We start from the raw sequence: 22087 nt of genomic DNA, 5'->3' as shown, positions 1-22087 counted from the left end.
ACGGAGAATAATTCTTGAAATCTAGCTTTCTATGCCTATTCAGTAACGTGATTCCAATACTTTTTTGATGCAGGTCCTGGGTAAACTTGTTCTGTGTGCTGAGCAAGGGTGACCTTGGGACATACAAGGACTCCAAGAGCCAGTCTTCTGGGACCACCTACGGTGGCGAAGCCTTGATTAGCCTGCACAATGCAGTCTGTGAAATCGCAAATGACTACAAGAAGAAGAAGAATGTCTTTAAACTGAGGTAACTTGCAGTCCTTAGAGGCTACAGCTTATACACAGGGTGGTTGTTTACATGCCTTGCTTTAAACCCCAATGTAACTTCCACATAAACATTGAAATACCACAAAACACATTAGACTTTATTGTCGGAACCTGGGAAACTAGCTATGCTGGATCTTCTTATGACCTCACATATTACCTCACTCATGACATGTTCTATGACATCATTGATAACATCACTGATGACATTTGAAATAACATAATTGACATGGTGCATAGTGGGGGCTGAAGTTTTAGGGCTTGATTACGACTTTGGCGAAATGTGCAACTCGTTATACTGCTGGCGGTTCTTTGCTATTCCCATGGCGGTACCTGGAAAACAGGCACCTCAATGGGAACAGTGAAAAAGTGTTTTAGTACGGCATGGACATGGACGTCCATGCCATGCCAGAACTCTGTGGGCGTACAGACAGGGGGGGGGGCTCATATTGTGCCCCCCTGAATGTATCCTCATTACGGGGTGGCCATGGGTGCCTTGTAGGTCCCCCTTTGTTCCTGCAACGCCAGCCTTTTCATGGCGGGCTCTGCCATGAAAAGGCTGGCGGTCCAGGAACTCGTCATATACTGAGCGGGACTGGGCCAGTCCCCCCTCAGCATATTGCATTGTGGCGCTCCTGTGCCACCGCCAGGGGACGGCCGTTATCCAATATTGGGGTATCTTTCATAGATTCACATGCTTGAATCATTACCCGTCGTCGAGATGGGGGTCCCATGGTAAAATAATCAAGCAGTATATAATAAACTTCATAGGCTATCATGGCCATAAACCATCTTACAGTGGCCTATCTATGTCCTTTTAAAAAAAGAACCTAATGTTGGAACACAGCCAATCAGCTCTCAGCATCCTCTAGACGTGGGTCCTTTGCTCACTTTGCCACTGGATTCAAGCTAGCCTGGCTGATGAGGGCTGTTAGCCCGAAACCGGCCCCAGGATGCTTGTTTCCAGTCCAGGAAAGACATGGCTTGGCAGTTCGGGCTGGACTGTTCCCAAGAGGCACAAGGTCAAGACTGATTTGCATATAGCTGTGTCTGAACTGGGGTGGCGAAGTGAGCAAAAGAACGATGATGGATTTAACCCATATCTGTAACTGGGGGTGTGTCGGAAAAGTTTCAGCGCTCCGTCCATCATCTCCTTGTGTTTGCTATCCTCTAGAACACTCCCAGCAGAGGCAGATTCCCTCAGATTTTCACCGCACGTCGTGTGGAAGGGAGTCTCCCTGAATGCTGCTCAGTTTTTTCTCTGCTTCTAGAATTTCTTTCATTTGGCCATCATGTCTGATAAGAGGGATCTCTTCCGCCCATGTAAGACCTGTGGCAAAAAAGGATAACCCACATAAAGAGTGCATTTATTTTCTCCACCCAAAGCATGAGGTGAGAGAATGTAAGATCTGCTGCACCTTTTCATCTAAAACCCTCAAGGACAGAGAGGGAAGGTTATTGCTGTGGCTTCAGACCACAATTAATCAGATAAGGAGAGTGAGAAATCCTCCACATCTCATAAAAGAGCCAGATCTAAAGACAGTTCCTCAGTAGAAGGTAGGAAACACCATAAAACTTCCCAGGATTCCAAGAACTCTATAACAGAAAAAAGAGGTAAACACTCTGCAAAACCTGCATTATCTGTTCTCTCTACCCATGTACAATGATGAAGATCGCCCAAGAGCCTCCTCTTCAGATCATGTGAGGTGAAAATCTAAAAAAAACCCATTGTCGACGACATTTCCTCACTCGTCAACAACTGTATAGCATTGTCAACTGCAACTGTGACAACGACGGCAATCTTGGCTCCTGTTTCATCCATGAAGGTCTCGCCCTCCAAAAGCCTTCTATGATGAAAGCTCCATCATCGTCGACGACTATTGGCGCCCTCCTGTCGCCGAAGGTTCCGTCTGCGAATATTCCATTGACAACAGTTTCGCCAACTATTGTCGCGTCGACTACGACAACACACCGTCGACAAGAACACCGACGACACCGTTGACGACAACTCCGTCGACAATGGAATTTGCCTTACCGACTCAGATGACCTGGGTGACCAAGACTTTTCTGCTTCCAACCATCCTGGAATAGAGTAAAGTTTCTCCTTTAATCAAGGCGCATTTACTGGAGGGCTGTGTTGATGATGATGAGGATGATGATGGCCTTTATGGTGTGGTTCACCACCCGTCAGAGCTCCATGTAAAATGCCGGGATGAGGATGAGGACGAGGATGAAGACTACCACGATGAGTTGCAATATTATCAACAGGGATATATGGCTTCACATCATCAATACCATTCCTATGGTTATCAGCCTGACCCATGTCCCAGAGAAATGCCCAACTGCTGCTGCCTCTCACACAGGACTTGCAGGCTATGGTGGCGGATTCCAGGCAGTGTTTTCCGGCACAAAAGGTTCAGCCCGACGGGCTGGTATCTCAGCCCGATCCACCAGTTTTGCCTGTTGTTCAACCACCAACCACACCTGTGATTGTTCTTCACCATGTGCCAGCACACCCTGGAGGAGGAGATATGTCTTCTTTGGATGAAGAGAGAGAGGAGGGTGAGTTGCCGGATCCAATCTCTGCACTGGACCCTTGGGAGGATTATATCATACCAACACCCTCCCCTCCTTCGCACCTATCATCAGACTCTCCTCCTGAAGATATTGAAGGATTCCATAATTTAATGGAGAGGGCAGTCAACCGATTTAATTTGCCTAAGACGGTCAAGCAGACCGAATGTTTCTTATATGATTTTAAAGAGGACACCAGAAAATCGATACGTTCCATATCAATTATTGATTAAGTAAGGCAGGAAGGCACCAAAATTATGAAGACACCAGCGACAATTTCACAGGTGCTTCCTCATATTGAGAAAATGTATAAGGCTTATGAGAGTTCTCCATCTTGCCTCATTGGACACCCCAAGTCGGACTCTGTCATCTCCCAAGCGGCACACAGACGATCCAAGAATCCTGCTACCCCAATCACTACTCCACCTGATAGGGAAAGGCGCAGTATCAACGTTCTTGCAAAACATTTCTCTTCTATGGCCGCAGTTACATCAGGGCAGCAAATGCATTGGCCATTATTGGCCGCTATGACCGCCAGATGTAGTCTGATATGGCAGGATTAGTAGACCTTATACCAGAAGACAGAAGGCAGGAAGCAAAAAAAATACTCTCAGAAGGGGAACGAGCAGGTTCGGAAGCTATTGACTGCACCCTTGATGTAGCTATTACAGGCTTCAGGCAACTGGCAGGAGCTGCCGTGCTCAGAAGTCAAGAATGGCTCAAGGCAACCACGTTTAGGCCGGAGGTGCAGACAAACGTCTTAGATGTGGCTATCGATGGTGATTACCTCTTTGGAAAGCATATCGATGAAGCACTGTTGGCGATCAAGACTGATACAGATACTGCAAAATTGCTGGGTACGTTGTAGATTAGAAAAGTACCATTCTGAGGGGTTAGAGGACGTGGCTTCACCTCTTACAAAGCGGGTTACTTGAGAGCCCAACAATATCAGCCTTACCAACCCCAGTACCGCCAGAGTTACAACCCTTCAGCCTATCCTCAGTCATCTAAAGCTGGTTTCTCTCTCCAGGGGGGCCGCAAACGAATGCCTTCGCAAGGTTGTGACTCTAACAGGAAACAATGATCACGTATGGGTACCAGTTTCCCTCCACTCCCAGCCTTTAGGTGCGAAGATTTCCAACTACATGCACCAGTGGTGCAAGATAACAGATCTCTGGGTGTTAGACCTTATCACCTTTGGTCACACTCTAGATTTCACTCTGCACCCACCGAATACTCCACCCAAAGCAGCCCCCTACACCTCCCTCGCCTTCACTTACTACACAAATATGCTTTGGTCATGCTCGCCAAGGGAGCAATAGAAGAGGTACCTATGGCGCAAGAGGGAGAGGGTTTCTATTCTCATTTTTTCTTAATAAAGAAGAAATCAGTGGAATGGAGACCAATATTGGACTTCAGAAAGCTCAACAAGTTTCTCAAGAAGCAAACGTTCAGGATGGTAACACTCTACTAGATTCTACGCTATTTCAACGAAGGAGACTTTATGACCTCGCTCGACATGGAAGACTCATATTTTCATATCCCTATCCTTCCGAAACATCGGAACTTCTTAAGATTTACGGTAACTGGTAACCATTACCAATACAAAGGACTTCCGTTCGGATTCAAGTGGGTGCCACGGATCTTTACCAAGTGCCTAGCACCTGTAGCAGCAGCCCTGCGATCTCAAGGTCTCCAGGTATTTCCATATCTTGACGACTGGCTGCTCACAGCTCCCACAGCACAAAAAGCCAGTCAAGCTGCAAACACCTGCCTTCACTTGTTCCAGACTCCAGGACTCACTGTAAACAAGGAAAAATCTTTGTTCCTCCCAATCAAGTCATATCCTTTCTGGGTCAACCATAGATACCATCCAGTGCAAGGCCTTCCTCTCACACGAAAGGCATCTTCGATTACAAAGACTGGCGAGCAACATCATCAAGAAAAAAGTCTGTTTCTGTACGAACATAAAAAAATCGCTATTGGGAAGGTGCTCTTCAGCAATAGATCTAGTGCCTCTGGCCAGGCTGAGGGTGAGGCTTCTTTAAGAGGAACTACAGAATCAACATTTTCAAACCTCTGGATACTTTGAGGATGTTATACAGATCACAGCACGCATGGTAGAGACACTGCAATGGTGGTCTCACACACCAAATCTCCTAAAGGGCCTGACTTTCCTCCAAACAATCCCAGACTTCATACTGACAATGCACGCCTCGATGGATGGTTGAGGAGGCCATCTGCAAAAGTTACAGATACAGGGCAAGCAGTCCTCTACGCAGAAACATCAACACATCAACAGGCTAGATCTCAGAGCCATTTTCCTATCCCTCCAGACGTTCTTGCCAAGGGTAGCAGGTTCCTCAGTGCTTGGTGCGTACGGACAATAGTACCAGCATGTACTACGTCAACAAGCAAGGAGGAACCAAATCCGTCACGCTATCGCAGAAAGAGCAGGAGCTATGGGATTGTACGACACAGCACGGGATCTGGCTCAGAGCCGAACATCCTCGAGGCCTTCACAATACACTGCCGGATATATTAAGCAGACTGCAGTCCAGTTGTCACGAATGGGAGTTGGAACAGTTCAGGCTCGACAAGGTTTTTCAGAGATGGTGAAAGCCAGCTTTAGACCTCTTAGAAACGAGAGAGAACGCCAAATGCCAGTACTATGCCAGCAGTTTCCTTCTGCCAGAGTCGAGGGGGGAATGCCCTTTTAATGTGATCGTCTGGGATATATGCTTACCCTTTTCTCCCCATCCCATTGATTCCCAGGGTATTGACCGAGGTGTAGACTGGGGGCTGTTGTTTGATCCTAATAGCGCCAGAATGACCTAGGCAGTACTGGTTCCCGGAGCTTCTCTTGATGTCGGAATCTAGGCCCATATGCCTACGACCATCTCCATCTCTGCTGACCAGGGACAGGGGCCAGGCTTGTCACCCAGACCCGAAGTCTCTTCATTTGCACGCATGGCTCCTGACTTCTTAGAGTTCAAGGATTTAGTTATCTCACAAGAATGCAGAGAGATTCTTGCAAAATCCAAAGCTGACAGCCCTAATAAGACATACCGTCTTAAATGGAAGAGGTTTCGCTTTTGGTGCCAACAAAACAACTTGCACCTGCTTCAGGCACCTCCTGAATGGATTTTGCCATATCTTCTCTTTTTGGCAAAGTCAGGTCTCACGTTCTCTTCGGTGAAGGTTCACCTTGCTGCAATTTCCCGTTACAGAAGATCTCCTCAAGTTCTCTGTGCTTCTAGTCTGGTAAACCAATTCATGAGGGGTCTCTTCCGCGCCTTTCCCCCAGTGTGTGCATCCCCTCTGGAATGGAAGTTCAACTTGGTCCTCGCACAATTAATGAGACAGCCCTTTGAACCAATTCACAAAGCAGAGCTAACGTTTCAAATCTGGAAGGTAGCCCTCCTACTGACTCTCACTTCTGCGAGGAGGGTTAGCGAAATCCAAACTTTTACTGTTAAGGAACCATTTTGGCATTTCATTGATTACGAAGTGGCTCTGCGAACAAACCCGACTTTTATTCCAAAAGTCCCAACGCAATCCCACCTTAACGAGCCAGCCATACTTCAGTCTTTTTTCCCAAATCCATCTAGTCCAGCAGAGGAAGTGTTGCACACAAAAGACATGAGAAAGACTGATCAGTTACTGGTGGGTTACGGACAGGGCAGAGAGGGAACAACAGTAACTAAAGCTACTGTCGCTAGATGGGTCTCCTCTGCAATACAATTCTGCCATGACAAGGCTAACAAGCCCTTGACAATAAAGACTAAAGCACACTCCGCTAGGGCAGTATCTACATTGGCAGCACTGTTCGCTAGAGTAACACTAGAAAAGATTTGCTGTGCTGTGACATGGACAAGTGCCCACACCTTTATGCAGCACCACTGTGTGTAATCTAAGCAATGTGAAGATGCAGCTGTGGGCTAAGCGGTGTTACATCATCTCTACAATTAATGTGGGCCTCTTTTTTCTGGTAAAAGAGGAATTTTATTTTCATTAACCCCTTCGACGCTCATGACGAGCTCAGCTCGTCATGGAGTTTCCATTGATTTCAATGGAAAGTCAATGGAACCCCTCGCACACCCCTTAGCAGCCAAGTGGTTAAAGTGGCATAACTTTACATATTATCTTTTGCTGATGTTCAATTTTGTGATAACTCTAGAAAGTAAACAGTGACTTAATTATTTTTTATTCTTTCTAAACACCTAATTGGATGCATCCTGATTATAACAGTATGTTAAGGCTTCAGGTTTGTTGGGGACAAATAAAAAAAAAAATGTCTAGAAATGGAAGAGTATGCTTACAAATGTCACTGTTGCAGTGGTATACCTTTGTGAGGTTAATGAGGCATGTCTTCATCCTTCTGCTAACAACAGTACAAATGTTGTGTTCTTCTTGCTATTCTGATTCAAGCATGTGAATGAAGATACCCCAATACTGGATAAGAAAATAAGTTACTTACCTGTAACTGTGTTTATCCAGTATTGGTATCTTTCATAGATTCACATGCAACCCGCCGTCCTACCCTTAGAGTTAGTTCTCTTTACTTCCCACTTGTCCTTAGAAAATCTGACGGAATCTGCCTCTACTGGGAGTGTTCTAAAGAGTGCTGACAGCTGATTGGCTGTGTTCCAACATTTGGTAATTTTTTTTAAAACGGACATAGATAAGCTACTGTAAGATGGCATATGGCCATGATAGCCTATGAAATTCATTAAACACTGCTTGATTATTTTACTGTGGGACTCCCATCTCGACAACGGTGAATAATTCAAGCATGTGAATCTATGAAAGATACCAATACTGGATAACCAGAGTTATAGGTACGTGACTTATTATCTTCCCTGGCGCAGCCGACGGTCCACCACACCAGTGACTTTAGAAGTCATAATACAACGGTCAGTGGACCGCCACTGCTGCTTCAACGTGAGTCTGTCTGTTGTAAAACCACCAGACTCGTAATTAGGCCATTACTTACTTCAGCTAACTGGTGAAATTCAGTGGGTTGTTTGCTGTTATGTTTTAACTGACATTTTCACCTAACTGTAAAATCACTTTAAACGTTGTTTTTTTTAGTGAAAATACACACACACATATACATATCCAGTATTGGGGTATCTTTCATAGATTCACATGCCTGAATCATTCCCCGTCTCCGAGGCGGGAGTCACACGGTAATATTCTTTACAAAAATAGTGCCTTAGTAAGAAACTGTAGTATGCTAAAAGACAAGAGGCCCAAAAGGCCCAAACTTAGTAGCCTATCTACCTCATTATATGAAAGAACTAAAAAATAGTTCCAACCAATCAGCTCCCAGCACCCTCTAGAACCTGCCTAGCAGAGGCAGTTCTCCTCAGATTTTCACCACACGTCATGTGGAAGGGAGTCTCCCTGAGTGCCTACTCAGTTTCTTCAATATTCTCTTCAAAATGTCTGACAAGAAAGCTCTCTTTAAAGCTTGCAGGACCTGTGATAAGAAGAGGGTCCATGTAGATGATCAGCACAAGGACTGCATCTACTGTCTACATCCTAATCATATTGTTAAGGATTGTAGAATATGTCCTACCTTCCCTGCCAAAACCATCAGGGACAGGGAGGCAAGGGTACTATTATGGCTGAAATCCTCTTCAGCTGATGAGGATGACAAGGCCTCAACATCTAGCAAGAGAGCTAGATCCCAAGACAGCTCTTCACCAGAGCGAAGGAAACACCACAAATCCCCTCATAGAGCCTTGGATCAGGCAAGGAGATCTTCTACTCCTCCTTCTGGATCTGCCTTATCTCCGTCTTCTGAGACTTTCAGGCCTGCAACTACCAGAACCATGAGTAAAGCTCAGGTCAAGACTCTTTCTCTGGTGTCTTCTCATACGGTTTCTCTGACCTCTTCTGCTTCGATTTCCTCATCTACGGTCTCTACCAGGGCTATCACCTCATCTATTGTGTCTTGAAAAATTTCTACATCATAGATTCTTTTTCTAAAAGTTCCTCATCTAAATCTCCGTCGACGACAGCGTCGACGTTGACATCATCGACGTCGGTTCCCTCGTCAACGAAGTCATTGTCGATGAAGAGCCCGTCGACGTCGAAGACATCATCGATGAAGATCACGCCACCGTCGACGACGACACCATCGATGAAGAGCCTGTCGACAACAGCACCGTCGACGACAGCGCCGTCGACGAAGAGCCCGTCGATGACAGCACCGTCGACGAAGAGCCCGTTGACGACAGCACCGTCAACAACAGCACAGTCGACAACAGCACCGTCGACGACACTTCCATTGGCGTCGAGCCCGTCGACATCGAGCCCGTCAACGAAGATTCCGTAAACGAAGATTCTGTCAACGACATCACCGTCGACGACCCAGTCGTCTACAACGCCGTTGGTCAAGGCGACCTCGGTGACAACAAGGAGCCCCAGGATGAGAAAAAGTCAACGATTCCTCAAGTATCTCAGACGACACCTGCTTCCTACACTCATTTCCAGTTGAAAACATTCCATAGACAAGACTATAGCAATATATCTCCATTGTTGCCATCACAAATTTTGGAGACATATGTGGAAGATGACGAATCTGTTGATGAAGAAAAGGGTGGCACTTTTGGTATTGCTCACCATCCCTCAGAGTTACAAATAAAATGCCAAGAGAATGATGAGGAAGAAGACTATCAAGAGAATTTTTATCAGGAGGACTTTTATACACCTTATCATAGGCAGCACCAAAGGGCTCCACGTCCAGGAGAGACAAGTCATCTCCCTCCTTCTTTGATCCAAGACCTACAGGCCATGCTGGCTGATTATCGGCAAAGGTTTCCTCCTGAGCCAACTGCTCCGGTCATACCTCCCATACCGGCGGTCACACGAGCACCACAACCACAGGTGGAAGTTCCTGCTTCACCAAGGAAGCTTTCTGGAACTGCACCACAGGGGGATAAATATACTTCATACTCGGATGATGATGGAAGAGAGGAAGGTGAAGTACCCAACGATAATTCTGATGGGGATCCCTGGGATGAATACATCATTCCCATGCCCTCACCTCCTATGCCTCAGCCCTCCGATTGTCCTCCTGAGGATATTGGCGGCTTTCATAACATCATGCAACGGGCCGCAACACGATTCGAATTGCCAGTCACTATCGAACAATCCGATTGCTTTTTGCATGATTTTAAGGAAGGTTACAGAAAAATAACTAGAGCAATTCCAATCATAGACTTCATTTGGAATGAAGGTCTTAAAATAATTAAAAAACACCTGCCTCCATATCCGCGGTGCTTCCACGGATTGAGAAAAAATACTGAACACCGCCAGACACTCCATTTTGCCTTGTAGGACATCCACGCCCGGATTCAGTCATATCACAGGCGGCGCAGCAGAGATCGAAGAACCCGGCCACCCCGATTTCAACTCCGCCTGATAAGGAGGGTAGAAGATTGGATCTTATAGGCAAGAAATTCTCTACTAATGCTGCATCTTCCATCAAAGCAGCAAATTCTCTGGCAATTTTGACACGATACGATCGCCTGATGTGGTCAGATTTGTCAGAGTTTATAGACCTCATCCCTGAAGACCGTCAGCAAGAGGCACGAAAAATCGTGCTCGAAGGTGAACGAGCTGCGTCTGAGATTATTGACTGCGCTCTAGACATTGCTAATACCAATTTTTGGCAGATTGCTGGGGCTGCGGTGATTAGACGCCAAGGATGGCTTAAAGCAACATTGTTTAGGCCAAAGGTACAGACTAAAATACTGGATATGGCTTATGATGGTGACTCATTATTTGGGAAACATATAGATGACGCCTTGCTGGCTATCAAGACTGACACAGACACTGCTAAATTGCTGGGTAATCTCCAGTACAAAAGAGGATCTTTCCGGGGATCGAGAGGTCGTGGTTTTTCCTCTACGGGGAATTATCACAATCAACAAAACAGGCAATATTAAACTCAATATAAACAGCCTTATTATCAATCATCATACAAACAATCTTCTTCGGGCAGTTTCTCCCATCAGGGCGGACGACGACGGTCAAACAATCAGGGCTGTGACTCAAATAGAAAACAATTAGTTCAGCCGGACGCCAGTCAATTTCCCCCCCTCCCTGTAGGCGCAAAGATCTCAGCTATCTTCCATCAATGACAACAGATCACATCAGATCAGTGGGTCCTCGACCGGATACACAAGGGTCACACTTTGGAATTCTTAAAGAAACCACCTACGACCGCGCCCAAGGGTCCCCCTCCACCTTGTCTTCACTTACTGTTCAAAGAAGCTTTAAACATGCTCCACAAGAATGCGATAGAGAAAGTTCCAGTCTCGCAAAAAGGGCAGCAGTTCTACTCTCGCTTCTTCCTCATAAGGAAAAAATCTGGGGAGTGGCGCCCGATTCTCGACCTTCGCAAACTCAACAAGTTTCTGAAAAAGCAAAGTTTTCGAATGGTGACGCTTGCCAATGTGTTAAGCTGTCTCAACGAAGGGGACTTTATGGCTTCTCTTGACTTGGAAGATGCTTACTTCCATATCCCTATACATCCCAAACATCGCAAATACCTACGATTCACAGTGGCTGGCATCCACTTTCAGTTCAAGGTGCTTCCGTTCGGACTGAAATCGGCACCAAGAATCTTCACGAAATACCTAGCTCCAGTCAACCCTGAGGTCCCAGGGAATACAAGTTTTCCCGTACCTCGACGAGTGGTTGCTCAAAGGTTCCTCAAAACAGATTACAAAGAAGGCTGTCAGGAGTTGCCTTCATCTCTTCTCAAGTTTGGGACTCAAGCTCAATGCGAGCAAATCGCAATTGCATCCCCTCCAAGTACTACCATTTTTGGGAGCGATGTTAGACACCAGACAGTGCAAGGCATTCTTGTCAGAAGATCGCCAAAGAAGGCTACAAAACCTGGCCATGTCAATCTCAAAAAGAAGGTCAGTTTCTGTCTGAACATTCGCTTCTCTTCTGGGGATGTGCTCTTCTGCAATAAACCTGGTTCCATTGGCAAGGCTCCGAATGAGACCTCTGCAAGAAGAACTGCACCTGCAATGGCAACAGGCCCTAGGATCATTCGACGATTGCATCAAGGTGACATCGCGCATTATTCAGGCTCTCTACTGGTGGTCACTGAAAGCCAACTTGTCTCCGGGTCTTACGTTCTTGACTACTCCCCCAGAGTTTCTCCTAACCACGGATTCATCCATGGAAGGCTGGGGAGGCCATCTACAAGACATTCAAATTCAAGGGCGATGGTCCCAACAGTACCAGCAAAAGCACATCAACAGTCTGGAACTGCGAACCATTTTTCTCTCTCTGCAGGCATTCCTTCCGAGGATTGCGGGCTCCTCAGTGCTGGTCCGTACCGACAATACGACCAGCATGTATTACATCAACAAGCAGAGGGGAACGAGGTCTCTCTCGCTATCGCAAGAAGCTCAGGAGCTGTGGGAGTGGGTTACAGAACACAGCACAACCCTCAGAGCAGAGTTTGTCAAGGGGCTTCAAAACACTTTGGCCCACAAACTCAGCAGATCCCTTTCAGGATGTCACCAGGGGGAATTGGAGCAGGAGCAGGTGGAAAAGGTCTTTCGGGTTTGGGGCAAGCCAACCCTAGATCTGTTTGCAACGAGAGTCAACAGCAAATACCTTTACTACGGCAGCAGATTCCCTCAACGGGGTTCAAGAGGGAATGCCCTGTCCATGCGATGGTCAGGGATGTATGCGTACGCTATTCCCCCGATACCATTGACACCGAAAGTGCTTCAAAAGATGAAGAGAGAACATTGCAGTCTCATTCTGATTGCTCCTCGCTGGCCGAGACAACATTGGTTCCAAGAGTTACTCCTATTATCACAGCAACACCCTGTTCGTCTACAACCAACACTCACAATGTTGACAAGGTAAGGAGGCCAGATACTACACCTAGATCCACAGTCGCTTCACTTGCATGCCTGGCTCATGATTTCCTAGAATTTAAGGATCTTAAAATATCTCAGGACTGTCGGGATATTCTATCTAAATCCCGTGCCCAAAGTACAATCAAAGCGGTACAGAAGGGGGTGGTGATGGACGGAGCATCTGAACCTATCAAACACTCACACCCAGTCAACAGATCTGGGTTTAATCCATCACCGTTCTTTAGCCAACACTGCCACCCCAGTTCAGACATGGCCATATGCAAATCAGTCTGACCCTGTGCCTCATGGGAACAATCCAGCCCAACTGCCAAGCCATGCCTTCCCTGGACCGGAAACAAGCTTCCTAGGACCGGTTTCTGGCATTTCAGCTGTCTTCAGCCAGGCTTGCTTGAATTCAGTGGCAAAGTGAGCAAGGGACTCACTTCTGAGCATACCCTGCCAACTTATGGCGAACAAAGCGGTACAAAAGGGGGTGGTGATGGACGGAGCATCTGAACCAATCAAACACTCACACCAAGTCAACAGATCTGGGTTTAATCCATCACCGTTCTTTAGCCCACTCTGCCACCCCTGTTCAGACATTGTAGTGTAGTTCCTATTATCCCAATAGGCTCTGCGCATTGGAATAATACCTTCAATAGTATAGGCCTAGACCAGACGTTAACTAGGTCTACTACTGTCGATATTAGACTTAAAGTTTTGGGTTTGCCAGCTAGCTCAGAGTTCACTAGAAACTTTCTCGAATAGGCAAGAAGGAATTGAACCTCCCTGGATAGACAAGAAGGGATTTAGTTTCTGACAACCATAGAACATGACAACTTTGCTCTCCCCTAATCAAGAGTGTATCTCGAGAGTCGTGTGAACAAAAGGCAATCTATTTTACTCAGTCAGTACGTGCATTCTTAGTCTCATCAGATTGTAGAGAAAAGGAAGAGACGGGCGTGTTCAATAAAAGATGTTATTTATTGATCAGTCTCTTTTCTCGTACAAGAGAAATGGATCGATATTATTGCAATACTTATAGTTAAGTAAAGTGCATACATTAGAAGCAGAAGTATAAAATAATACTGTAAAAACATTGATATGGTTTCTAAGCCATATGAAGGTTTAAAATGAATAAAATATATTACATACACATATACATTTGACTAAACGTACTCAACTGGTGTTTCTAAATACGCCTACCCCGTGTACCTGACCTAAGCCTAATATGTGGGCGGGAATAGAAAGTTACAGTTTAAGTTAAGTTTGTTTTTGCCAAGTGACTGACTAAAGAATTCTCTGCGAGGGGTTATTCAGTTCTGTACCTGGAATCTAGGATGGATGAGGGATGGTATCTCTCGTCTCTGGTCTCGATATTCCAGGCTGCCTGCGAGGGCTACCCGGAAACGCCGGAGCTGGATTTCTCGGCAGGAGAAATAGGCAGCTGCTCGATCTCAGCGCGTCAAGAAGGCGGGGCTGCGCCAGCGGAGTCTGCTCTGCTCTGGGCTTCGGCAAGTCTGGCTGCTCCGTCCTCGTCACCACCGCGTGTGTTTACATAGGGCAATATCGGTGATATTTATACCTTTAAGGTGCCGAGATTGACGTAAGGATGGACATAGATACGTCAATAAAGATGTCATACGACCAGGTCGTTAGCACATTCTTTTGCTGAAGTTCTCGGTGAAATCAAAACAAAGGCCGCAGGGTTTTTCCCAGGTCTGTCATAGGTTTGATTTGTTTTGAGAACTCCGTATGCCTTATCAGGGGCTGGAGGAATATCGCTTGTCTAATTAGATGGCAAGCGTTATGACCTAATCAGATAACACGTTCCTGTGCCGTAGTGTGGCTTTATCAGATAACGGTTCCTGCATCATGGGGGTTTTCTGCCTCATGGGATGGCTGCTAGTTAACTTGTTAGTTTGCTAACCAGAATAGGGTCAGGAATAGGGGGATCGATACAGAACCTATAGGAATACATCACACCCACTCCACGCTAACTATGGACATATTTACTAATCTATGCATAGTAAAACATACTATAGAGTATTGTGTATACCTTACCACCCCAAAATACATAAATGCATTTTGAAATTATCAAATATACGGAAAAAATGCAGTCATATGTATAGTATGCACTCAAGCTGTAGAACAATGCTAAAGTAATCACGCATTTGTATACATTATTGCTATTTTGTATATGAAAATTTACACATGAAATGGCTCTTAATACAGAAAAAAGGTTCGAGACCATTTCATCACAGAATAATAATAACTATGAACATGCCAGCGGGCAGCTAATGTCTATAAGTTATCTAAATTTAGAAATCTTAGTTCTCTAAGAATAGTTCTTACTTTAAGCAGAAGATAGTGTCCCGAAAAATATGCAAAAATATTTTGGGGTTGCTGAAAAAATTGCTGTCCGTGAACTGGAGGGAAAATTGTTCATGTGACTTTATTATTAAAGTTGAAGGCCAAATTCAGGGAACGCCGTGTACGAGCTTGCTCAAAAGTCTCTATTTCTGCTCGGGTGAGAACATCATATCATTTAGGCTTTCGAAAAAGTTGTCAACAGCTTCCTGGGAGAGTTCCACTAACTCGGAAATAGGTGTAACCATGCATTCATGCGCATGATTGTCTCCATTGACATTCTGATTTGGATTGCTGACAGAAGGTCGTACCTGATCGATGCTGCTTTCATCTTGAACTTCACTACCCCTTAATCGTAGTGGTGAAGCTTCCACGAATGCCGTCATCAGGATTGGTAGCCGTTGAGGGCAGCACAAAGCATGAGCCTTTGTTGGACTCAACAATGTTTCTGCATCCATTGGCGCATCCGATTGTACCGTCAGACAGGTGTCTAACACGCATTCTTCTCCGCATAGCAGGCACCTTAATACAGGTAAAACACATCGTTGCCACATTGGTCGAAATGATAGAAACCAAGTCATGTTCAGGTCTCTAAGCCGGGATAGTCCCAGGATTTTTGATATCCGGTCCCGGTATCCAATGGCTAGGATTGTTTCTTCCCTTGTCGCAGGTGTTCTGTCTGTGACATGGTTTGCCATAACGAAATATAAGGACTAGGAATAGGATTCCTGCAATCAGTCCTAAAATGAGGGGAAGTCCGCCAAAAATCGAATGGACGAAATCTGGAAAAATACCCAGTATGGCTTTGAATGGTGTTAATGCCATCGAAAATACTGTCTTAAATACTTTTGAGACTCCACTGGTATCAGAAATATTTAAGATTTTATTCAGGATTTCTGCGAAATGTATGGGGGAATTAGTTGATAACAATGAATGTATCTCTGCAGTCGTCCTTGCGACTTGGAGATCATACGTTTCTTTTGATGACGTGAGCCTTGTCGGCGTCTGAAGAAGCACTGTTTTCATTCTGCTTAAAGTATCTATTCGAATAGAAGTAATTTTCAAGTTGGGCCATGCCCTTGCCTCCCTGTCTGGAAAGGAGCTGGGGAACAATGAGTGTCCACAGCACTTGACCTTCGCAGTCGTAGTTACGAGATAAGGAGTCCCGGGCATAAGACTACAACATCTGCGATCTACAATTAGAATGTAACTCCCATTATAGAGTCTTTGAAAGAATGGTTCTATCTCTGTTGCAGGTGTGCCTTGCTGGTGACATGAAAGGTTATTTGAGTTCCCTTCACAGGCTCCGTGCAAACTAATTCCGTTACACAGAAGTGTACCGCTTAGTGACATCGCAAAATTATTGCCACTAAGAAACACTTTCTGTCCTTTATTACTGACACATGCATGCGAATAGGGCAGGTTCCATGTTGTTTTTATGTACCCTTTTCCCAATTTTTCGTACATGCCAGCCTGTATATATTTTTGGCAGTATTGAAACCTGAAGGTTGATATTGGAATATTTATTATCCCATGTATTATCCATTCACTGACAGGTCGTTCTGACATTGTCACTGGTAATCTCTCAAGTTTCTCAATGCTCAGGATTGTATAATCAGTCCCCTTCTGTGCCATACTGATTTGTCTATCAGTAAGGTTAAAGATATAGAATAGTGACGTTGTGTTGATTAAACGCCAAGGCACATAGCCTGAACGCAGATTTTGTAACGTCCAGCCAAGCTGTACAATAGAACGCAATTGAGACTGACCGTGTTGTAATAACAGTAAGTCTTGCGATAATATGTCGATTGCTGAAGACACAATGCTGTCCAAAGAAAAAATTCTGGAGGACAGAGTCATTAACCCATTGTCCACTACAGAAAGTGATTTTTCCAAATTAATACGGTCAATTTCCCGTATCCTTTCTGCTGTCTCAATTTGAGTAACCTTCCAGGCCTCATTGTATGCTGCATATACAGAGGCTGCTATGAAACGCTTTTGACGCTGTTTGCGTGGTCCCATAATGAAATCACGCAAGTCAGCACCATCAGTAAGTAAAGTTAGGTGTTGCTTAATTTCTGCCAGTGTGGAAGTTTGTAGCCACTGAAGGCATAATTTGCCCACACTGTAGGTGGTTATTATCCCTGGGTGATGTCTTTGGGGATATCTAGGGTCTGGCCTGGTCATTTTGAACCCCTGTGTTTTGTTCAGGAATCTGTCTTGACAGTTATTAGTATTTGTGGGCCAGATCAACCACTGTTTCCAATCTGGATGTGTTCTGTTTTGGTTTAATACATAATTTACGTCTATCTCTTCATCTGTAGAGCTATTGCTGTTCATTGTTGGTTTTGGAATAGACGGTTTATTTAAGTCTTTGATTTTGGCTAAGCCAAGACAGGTAGTTTGTTGAATAGTGTCATTTAAAAATATAATTTGTTCTGGGATCATGCAGGCTCTAAACAAAGATTCTATACCCTGTACTTGCCATTCTTTTGTACCCCAAACACTTTTCAATTCAACATTTTTGTCCCAATAATCAAAACCAAAAGTATTCATTTGTTCAAAGAATGAGTCTGAATATATCAATTTCGTGTTTGTTATCATGGTCTTCGTCCCTGTCTTATTTGACAATTTGAAATAAAATGTTTCAGCATTACTTATGTTAAAACCTGAAAAGTATGAATATTTGTCGTAAACGGTTCTTGAGCTTCCTTTTGGAGGGGTTGCACAATGTTCCCATTGATTATAATTTAAAACATTTCTAGGTTGTGCAGATCTATGTAAAAAATGGTTACCATAGTGGTTGTAGCAATACATACTATCATAATTTGTAGAACCCTGCAAATAATCATGTTTGGTAAATTTAGCAGACATTACTAAGTCAGACATCACATTATTAATGCTTTCGAAGTCCCAATCATCAGCAAATGAGCTTGGTTTTACAAAGTCACTCAATGAGATCTTAATTTGGTGTGGATATTTCAGGATTTCAACCGGACCATAGATTTCGTAGTCAGTGTTGTCCCATGCAACCCCACCCGGTATAGGATTGGCTGTGAAGTTGACTGAAGAAAGTTCTCTTTTCTCGACGTGTGAAGATGTGTGTGGTTTGAGGATCAAGTTGATTTTCTGACTTGCTGTGTCCATTTTAGCATATTTTCCCTCAATGAAGCGTCCCAATGTTAGTATCATGATGAGCCAAAGTATGAGGATAAATGCACCAAAACCCACCCAAAATTCGATCCATGGAGAAATTAGATATGTTTCTTTCAGTTGTTTCAAAAGTTCTTTAGCTTTATCTTTAAAGGTTTTTGATGATGGCTGTGTCTTTGATTCACTGAAGCCTTCAGAGGAATCATCGAAGTTTATGAAGTAGCCGGATGCAGTTCTGTCAATAGTTCCAATTGCTTCAGGATTAATGTTTCTTGCATTATCATTTGGTACTTCATTATAGATTGGTGTGTCTCTGCTAAATGTTTTTATCTGGGTTTTCAGAGGTCTAAGTTCCATTGCATTGTTGCATAGTCCTTGTTGTTCTTCTGTAGGCGTTTCGAATGTGATTAGCCTCTTTGTTAGGACCTCTGTACTGGTAGCAAACCTTGGTGTTCTGCTACTTATTGGGAGTCCACTTGGCCTACTATTTGTTATCGGCCACATGATTGTGGTTTTACCAGGTCGATGGATACAACTCGGTTCTCCTTTTTACCAGCAAGCGGCGGTAGTACAACTGATCTTGTCCCGTTGACAGACAAGACAGGAACTGCTTTTCTGTAAGAAGGCCCAAATTCCTTCTTTACCGCGATCTTTTCTCTGACTAGATCCCCGACTTTTGGAATCCAGACAGGTCTTGCTGGGACAGGTGGTGGTTCTTCAGTGGTTGTTGGCTGTTGTTTCAACTTTATGTTGCTCAGGTCTTTTCTTGTTTCATTTAAGTCCTGCAAAATAGCCAAACGGTCTTTGATATCAAAGCTTTTTTCCTTCACCACTGAAGTTTGACTGTCAAGGTCAGAGATTAACATCCTAGTTCCAAATAATAATTCGTACGGACTGAATCCCTTCAGAGAATTTCTTGGCAAGTTATTTAGACTACGTTGGACACTTATTAGATGTTTGACCCACCCAGCTCCCGAACCTAATACCTTTGCCGTTATAGATTGCTTTATGTCACGGTTTTTTCTTTCAACAATTCCGTTCCCCTCAGGGTGAAATGGACAAGAGTACCGCAATGTCACGCCCATGCTGACCATGGCCTCCTTATAAACTCTAGAGCTAAAAGCAGGACCGTGGTCTGAATGCAGCATGCCAATTGCGTATGTGCCGATAAAGACTCGCAAATCTTTTATACCAGTTCTGGCGTCAGCCGTTCGCTGGGGCCACATCCATATGAATCTCGTGCATGAGTCCACTGCAACCAAGATATATTTATAGTTACCATCCCTTTGTAAGGGACCACAGTGGTCTAGGTAAACACAGGCTAATGGTTTATCCGAGATTAGAAGGGGCGTCTGCGCAGGACGTCTCACTGTTGATACTTTCATTTTTTGACATATTTCACATTCTAAAACATAATTCCTTGTTTGTCTTCTCATTTGTGGCCACCAGTATCTCTGTTTTAATAATGATACTGTGGCTGAGACGCCAGCATGTATAGAAGCAAGCCCTTCGTGTGCCGCTATTATCAGTCCTAACCTATGTTCCATGTTTGGAATTGCCCTATCCCCCACTCCAGGGATTCGAGCAAAAGGAACATTGTTTGCATCAGTTATGTATGAGTATTTTACAGGAAAGCCTTTCGGGAGTGTTTCTATCGAATCCTTTTCTGTAGCGCTGACAGCTTGTAATATTTCGCTGTCTATTTTTGTTTTTGACCGTGTGATGGCAGCTACGGAAGCCGTTTGCACAGCTGCCTTCGCGGCCTCATCAGCCAATGAATTCCCTGCAACGTGAACGCCATCACGTTGATGACTCAGTGTATGTATCACGTGAGTCTTTGGTAGTTCTTTTTGTAAAAGAACTACTTGTTCCCAGAGCATTTTATGCTTGATTGTGCCACCTTTCGCATCCTTGAAACCATTCTGAAGCCAGATCTGCAAGTATTCATTGTAAGACTGAACGCAATAATACGAATCGCACACTATGAGTGTGGGGAATTCTCGATCGGTATTTTCAAGCGCCATCTTGAACGCCAGTAGTTCAGCTCGCTGAGCTGTACAATCTCCTAAAGATTGTGTTTTAGTGATTGCTGGTTGAAATTTTCCTTCGTGCCAGCGACCTTTAACGATCGCGCACGCAGCACTGTAAGCTTGCTTACCCCCCACTGCGTGTTGTGCTGATCCGTCTGTATATATTATACAGCCGTAGTGTTCTAGAGGCAGAATTTCGGTCGGCGGAGGACATTCAAATTCATATTGGAGAAATTCTTGTGTTTTTAATTAAGGATCAAATTCGTACGCCACGTCTGTTGCAGCAAGAGAATTAGCCCATTGTATCCATCTCGGATGGAGCGCTTTAGCATTCGGAATGCTTGCTTTTGTTACAGCCTCTAAGGCTGGTATCGGTGTCATCATTATTATTCGTTTACCTTGTGCCAGGGCTCGTTCTTTTGCTATAGCTGTCTGTGTTGCGGTAAGAATTTTTTCCGTTGGGCTAAATTTCATTTCAGCCTTAGTGTACAAGTGTGATTTGAATGCAATTGGTACCTTTTCTCCCTCATTAGAGGTCAGGTATGTGAATCCGCATCTCCCTGGGATGACTCGAATCACAAGATTGCGTGTGTTATCACGTGTTTCTAATTTTGTTTTAATTAACATGTCTGTTTGTAAGGATCTCAAAATCTCTGTGTGTATTTGAGTCCAATTGGCTCTTTTAAAATCTGGTTTTATTAGATCATAAAAGGGTTTGACCCTTTCTGCGTAATTTGCAATGTATGTTCTTCCGAAATTTAGGAAGCCTAGAATTGACTGTAGGTTTTTTAGTGTTCTAGGTGCTTGGAGTACGGCACATTTCTCTAGAAAATTGTCAGCCAGGCTTTTGCCTTCACTTGATAATTCATATCCTAAGAACAGGACTGTCAGATGGGCAATTCTGGATTTTTTAAAGTTGAATTTGTAACCCTCTGCTGCGAACCCAAGTATTATGGTGTTCACTCTCTTCAAGTGAGTCTCCAAGTCATCATCTGTTAAGTATATGTCGTCGACATACGATAATGCTTCGTCGTCATATGTTTGTAGTAATTCTGTTACTCTCGCTGAGAATACCCCTGGGCTGTTTTTGTACCCCTGGGCTAACCAACAGAATTGTTTTTGAGTGCCATTTATTGAGAATGCAGACAAATATCTGCTCTCTGGTGCTATGTTTTGACAAAAGAATCCATTAGAGATGTCTAAGGTTGTTTTGTATTTTTTGCGCACTATGTTATTCATTAGTGCAGCACTATGCGAATTTTGCACTGCAAAAGTTTTGCAACATGAGTTAAGGTGTCGGTAATCCAAAACTAGACGATATGAATTGTCTGGTTTGGAGACCGGAAACAAAGGGTTGTTCATTTGTGAGGTGCAAGTTTCAATCACCCCCTGGTATTCTAGCTGATCTAGGATTTCTTTTACCTGTTTTTTAGCTTCTTGCTTAATTGGGTACTGTCTCTGTGCAGTAGGTTGTGATTTTAACTGGATTTTGTGAGGAGGAGAGTCCTCATCCCATCCTACGTGATTTTTATATAAAGCAGGAGCTAGAGCTACTGCCCACTTTCTAGCAAGTGTATATTTTTTATGAATTGGGATATGATTTGAGAAGGCAGGCATAATTATTTCTTCGCCATGAGGGCACTCCCTGACAAACTCTGGTGGCCAGTCCTTTTCAGCTAGAAGGATGTCATAGCCCTTGGAGAGATTATCCCAAAATAGTCCCCTTATTTTTCTAGTCTTATCCCCTTCTATACGTAATGTTATTTCATATATTTTGTGAGGTTTGCTAAC

At 44.3% G+C, this 22087-nt stretch overlaps 1 protein-coding gene across 1 annotated transcript in view; it reads left to right on the top strand.

The window, feature by feature from the left end:
- Positions 1–22087, top strand: part of SPTBN4 (spectrin beta, non-erythrocytic 4) — a 1415585-nt gene that overhangs the window by 1293653 nt on the left and 99845 nt on the right. The window contains 1 exon segment of the mRNA XM_078660647.1: positions 74–247. Within this exon segment, the coding sequence (XP_078516773.1) occupies positions 74–247 (174 nt within the window).

This window comes from Lissotriton helveticus, chromosome 9, assembly GCF_964261635.1.
Source record: "Lissotriton helveticus chromosome 9, aLisHel1.1, whole genome shotgun sequence".
Taxonomy (NCBI): domain Eukaryota; kingdom Metazoa; phylum Chordata; class Amphibia; order Caudata; family Salamandridae; genus Lissotriton; species Lissotriton helveticus.
Note: the sequence above shows the minus strand (reverse complement) of the source record. Positions and strands in the feature narration are given on the sequence as shown.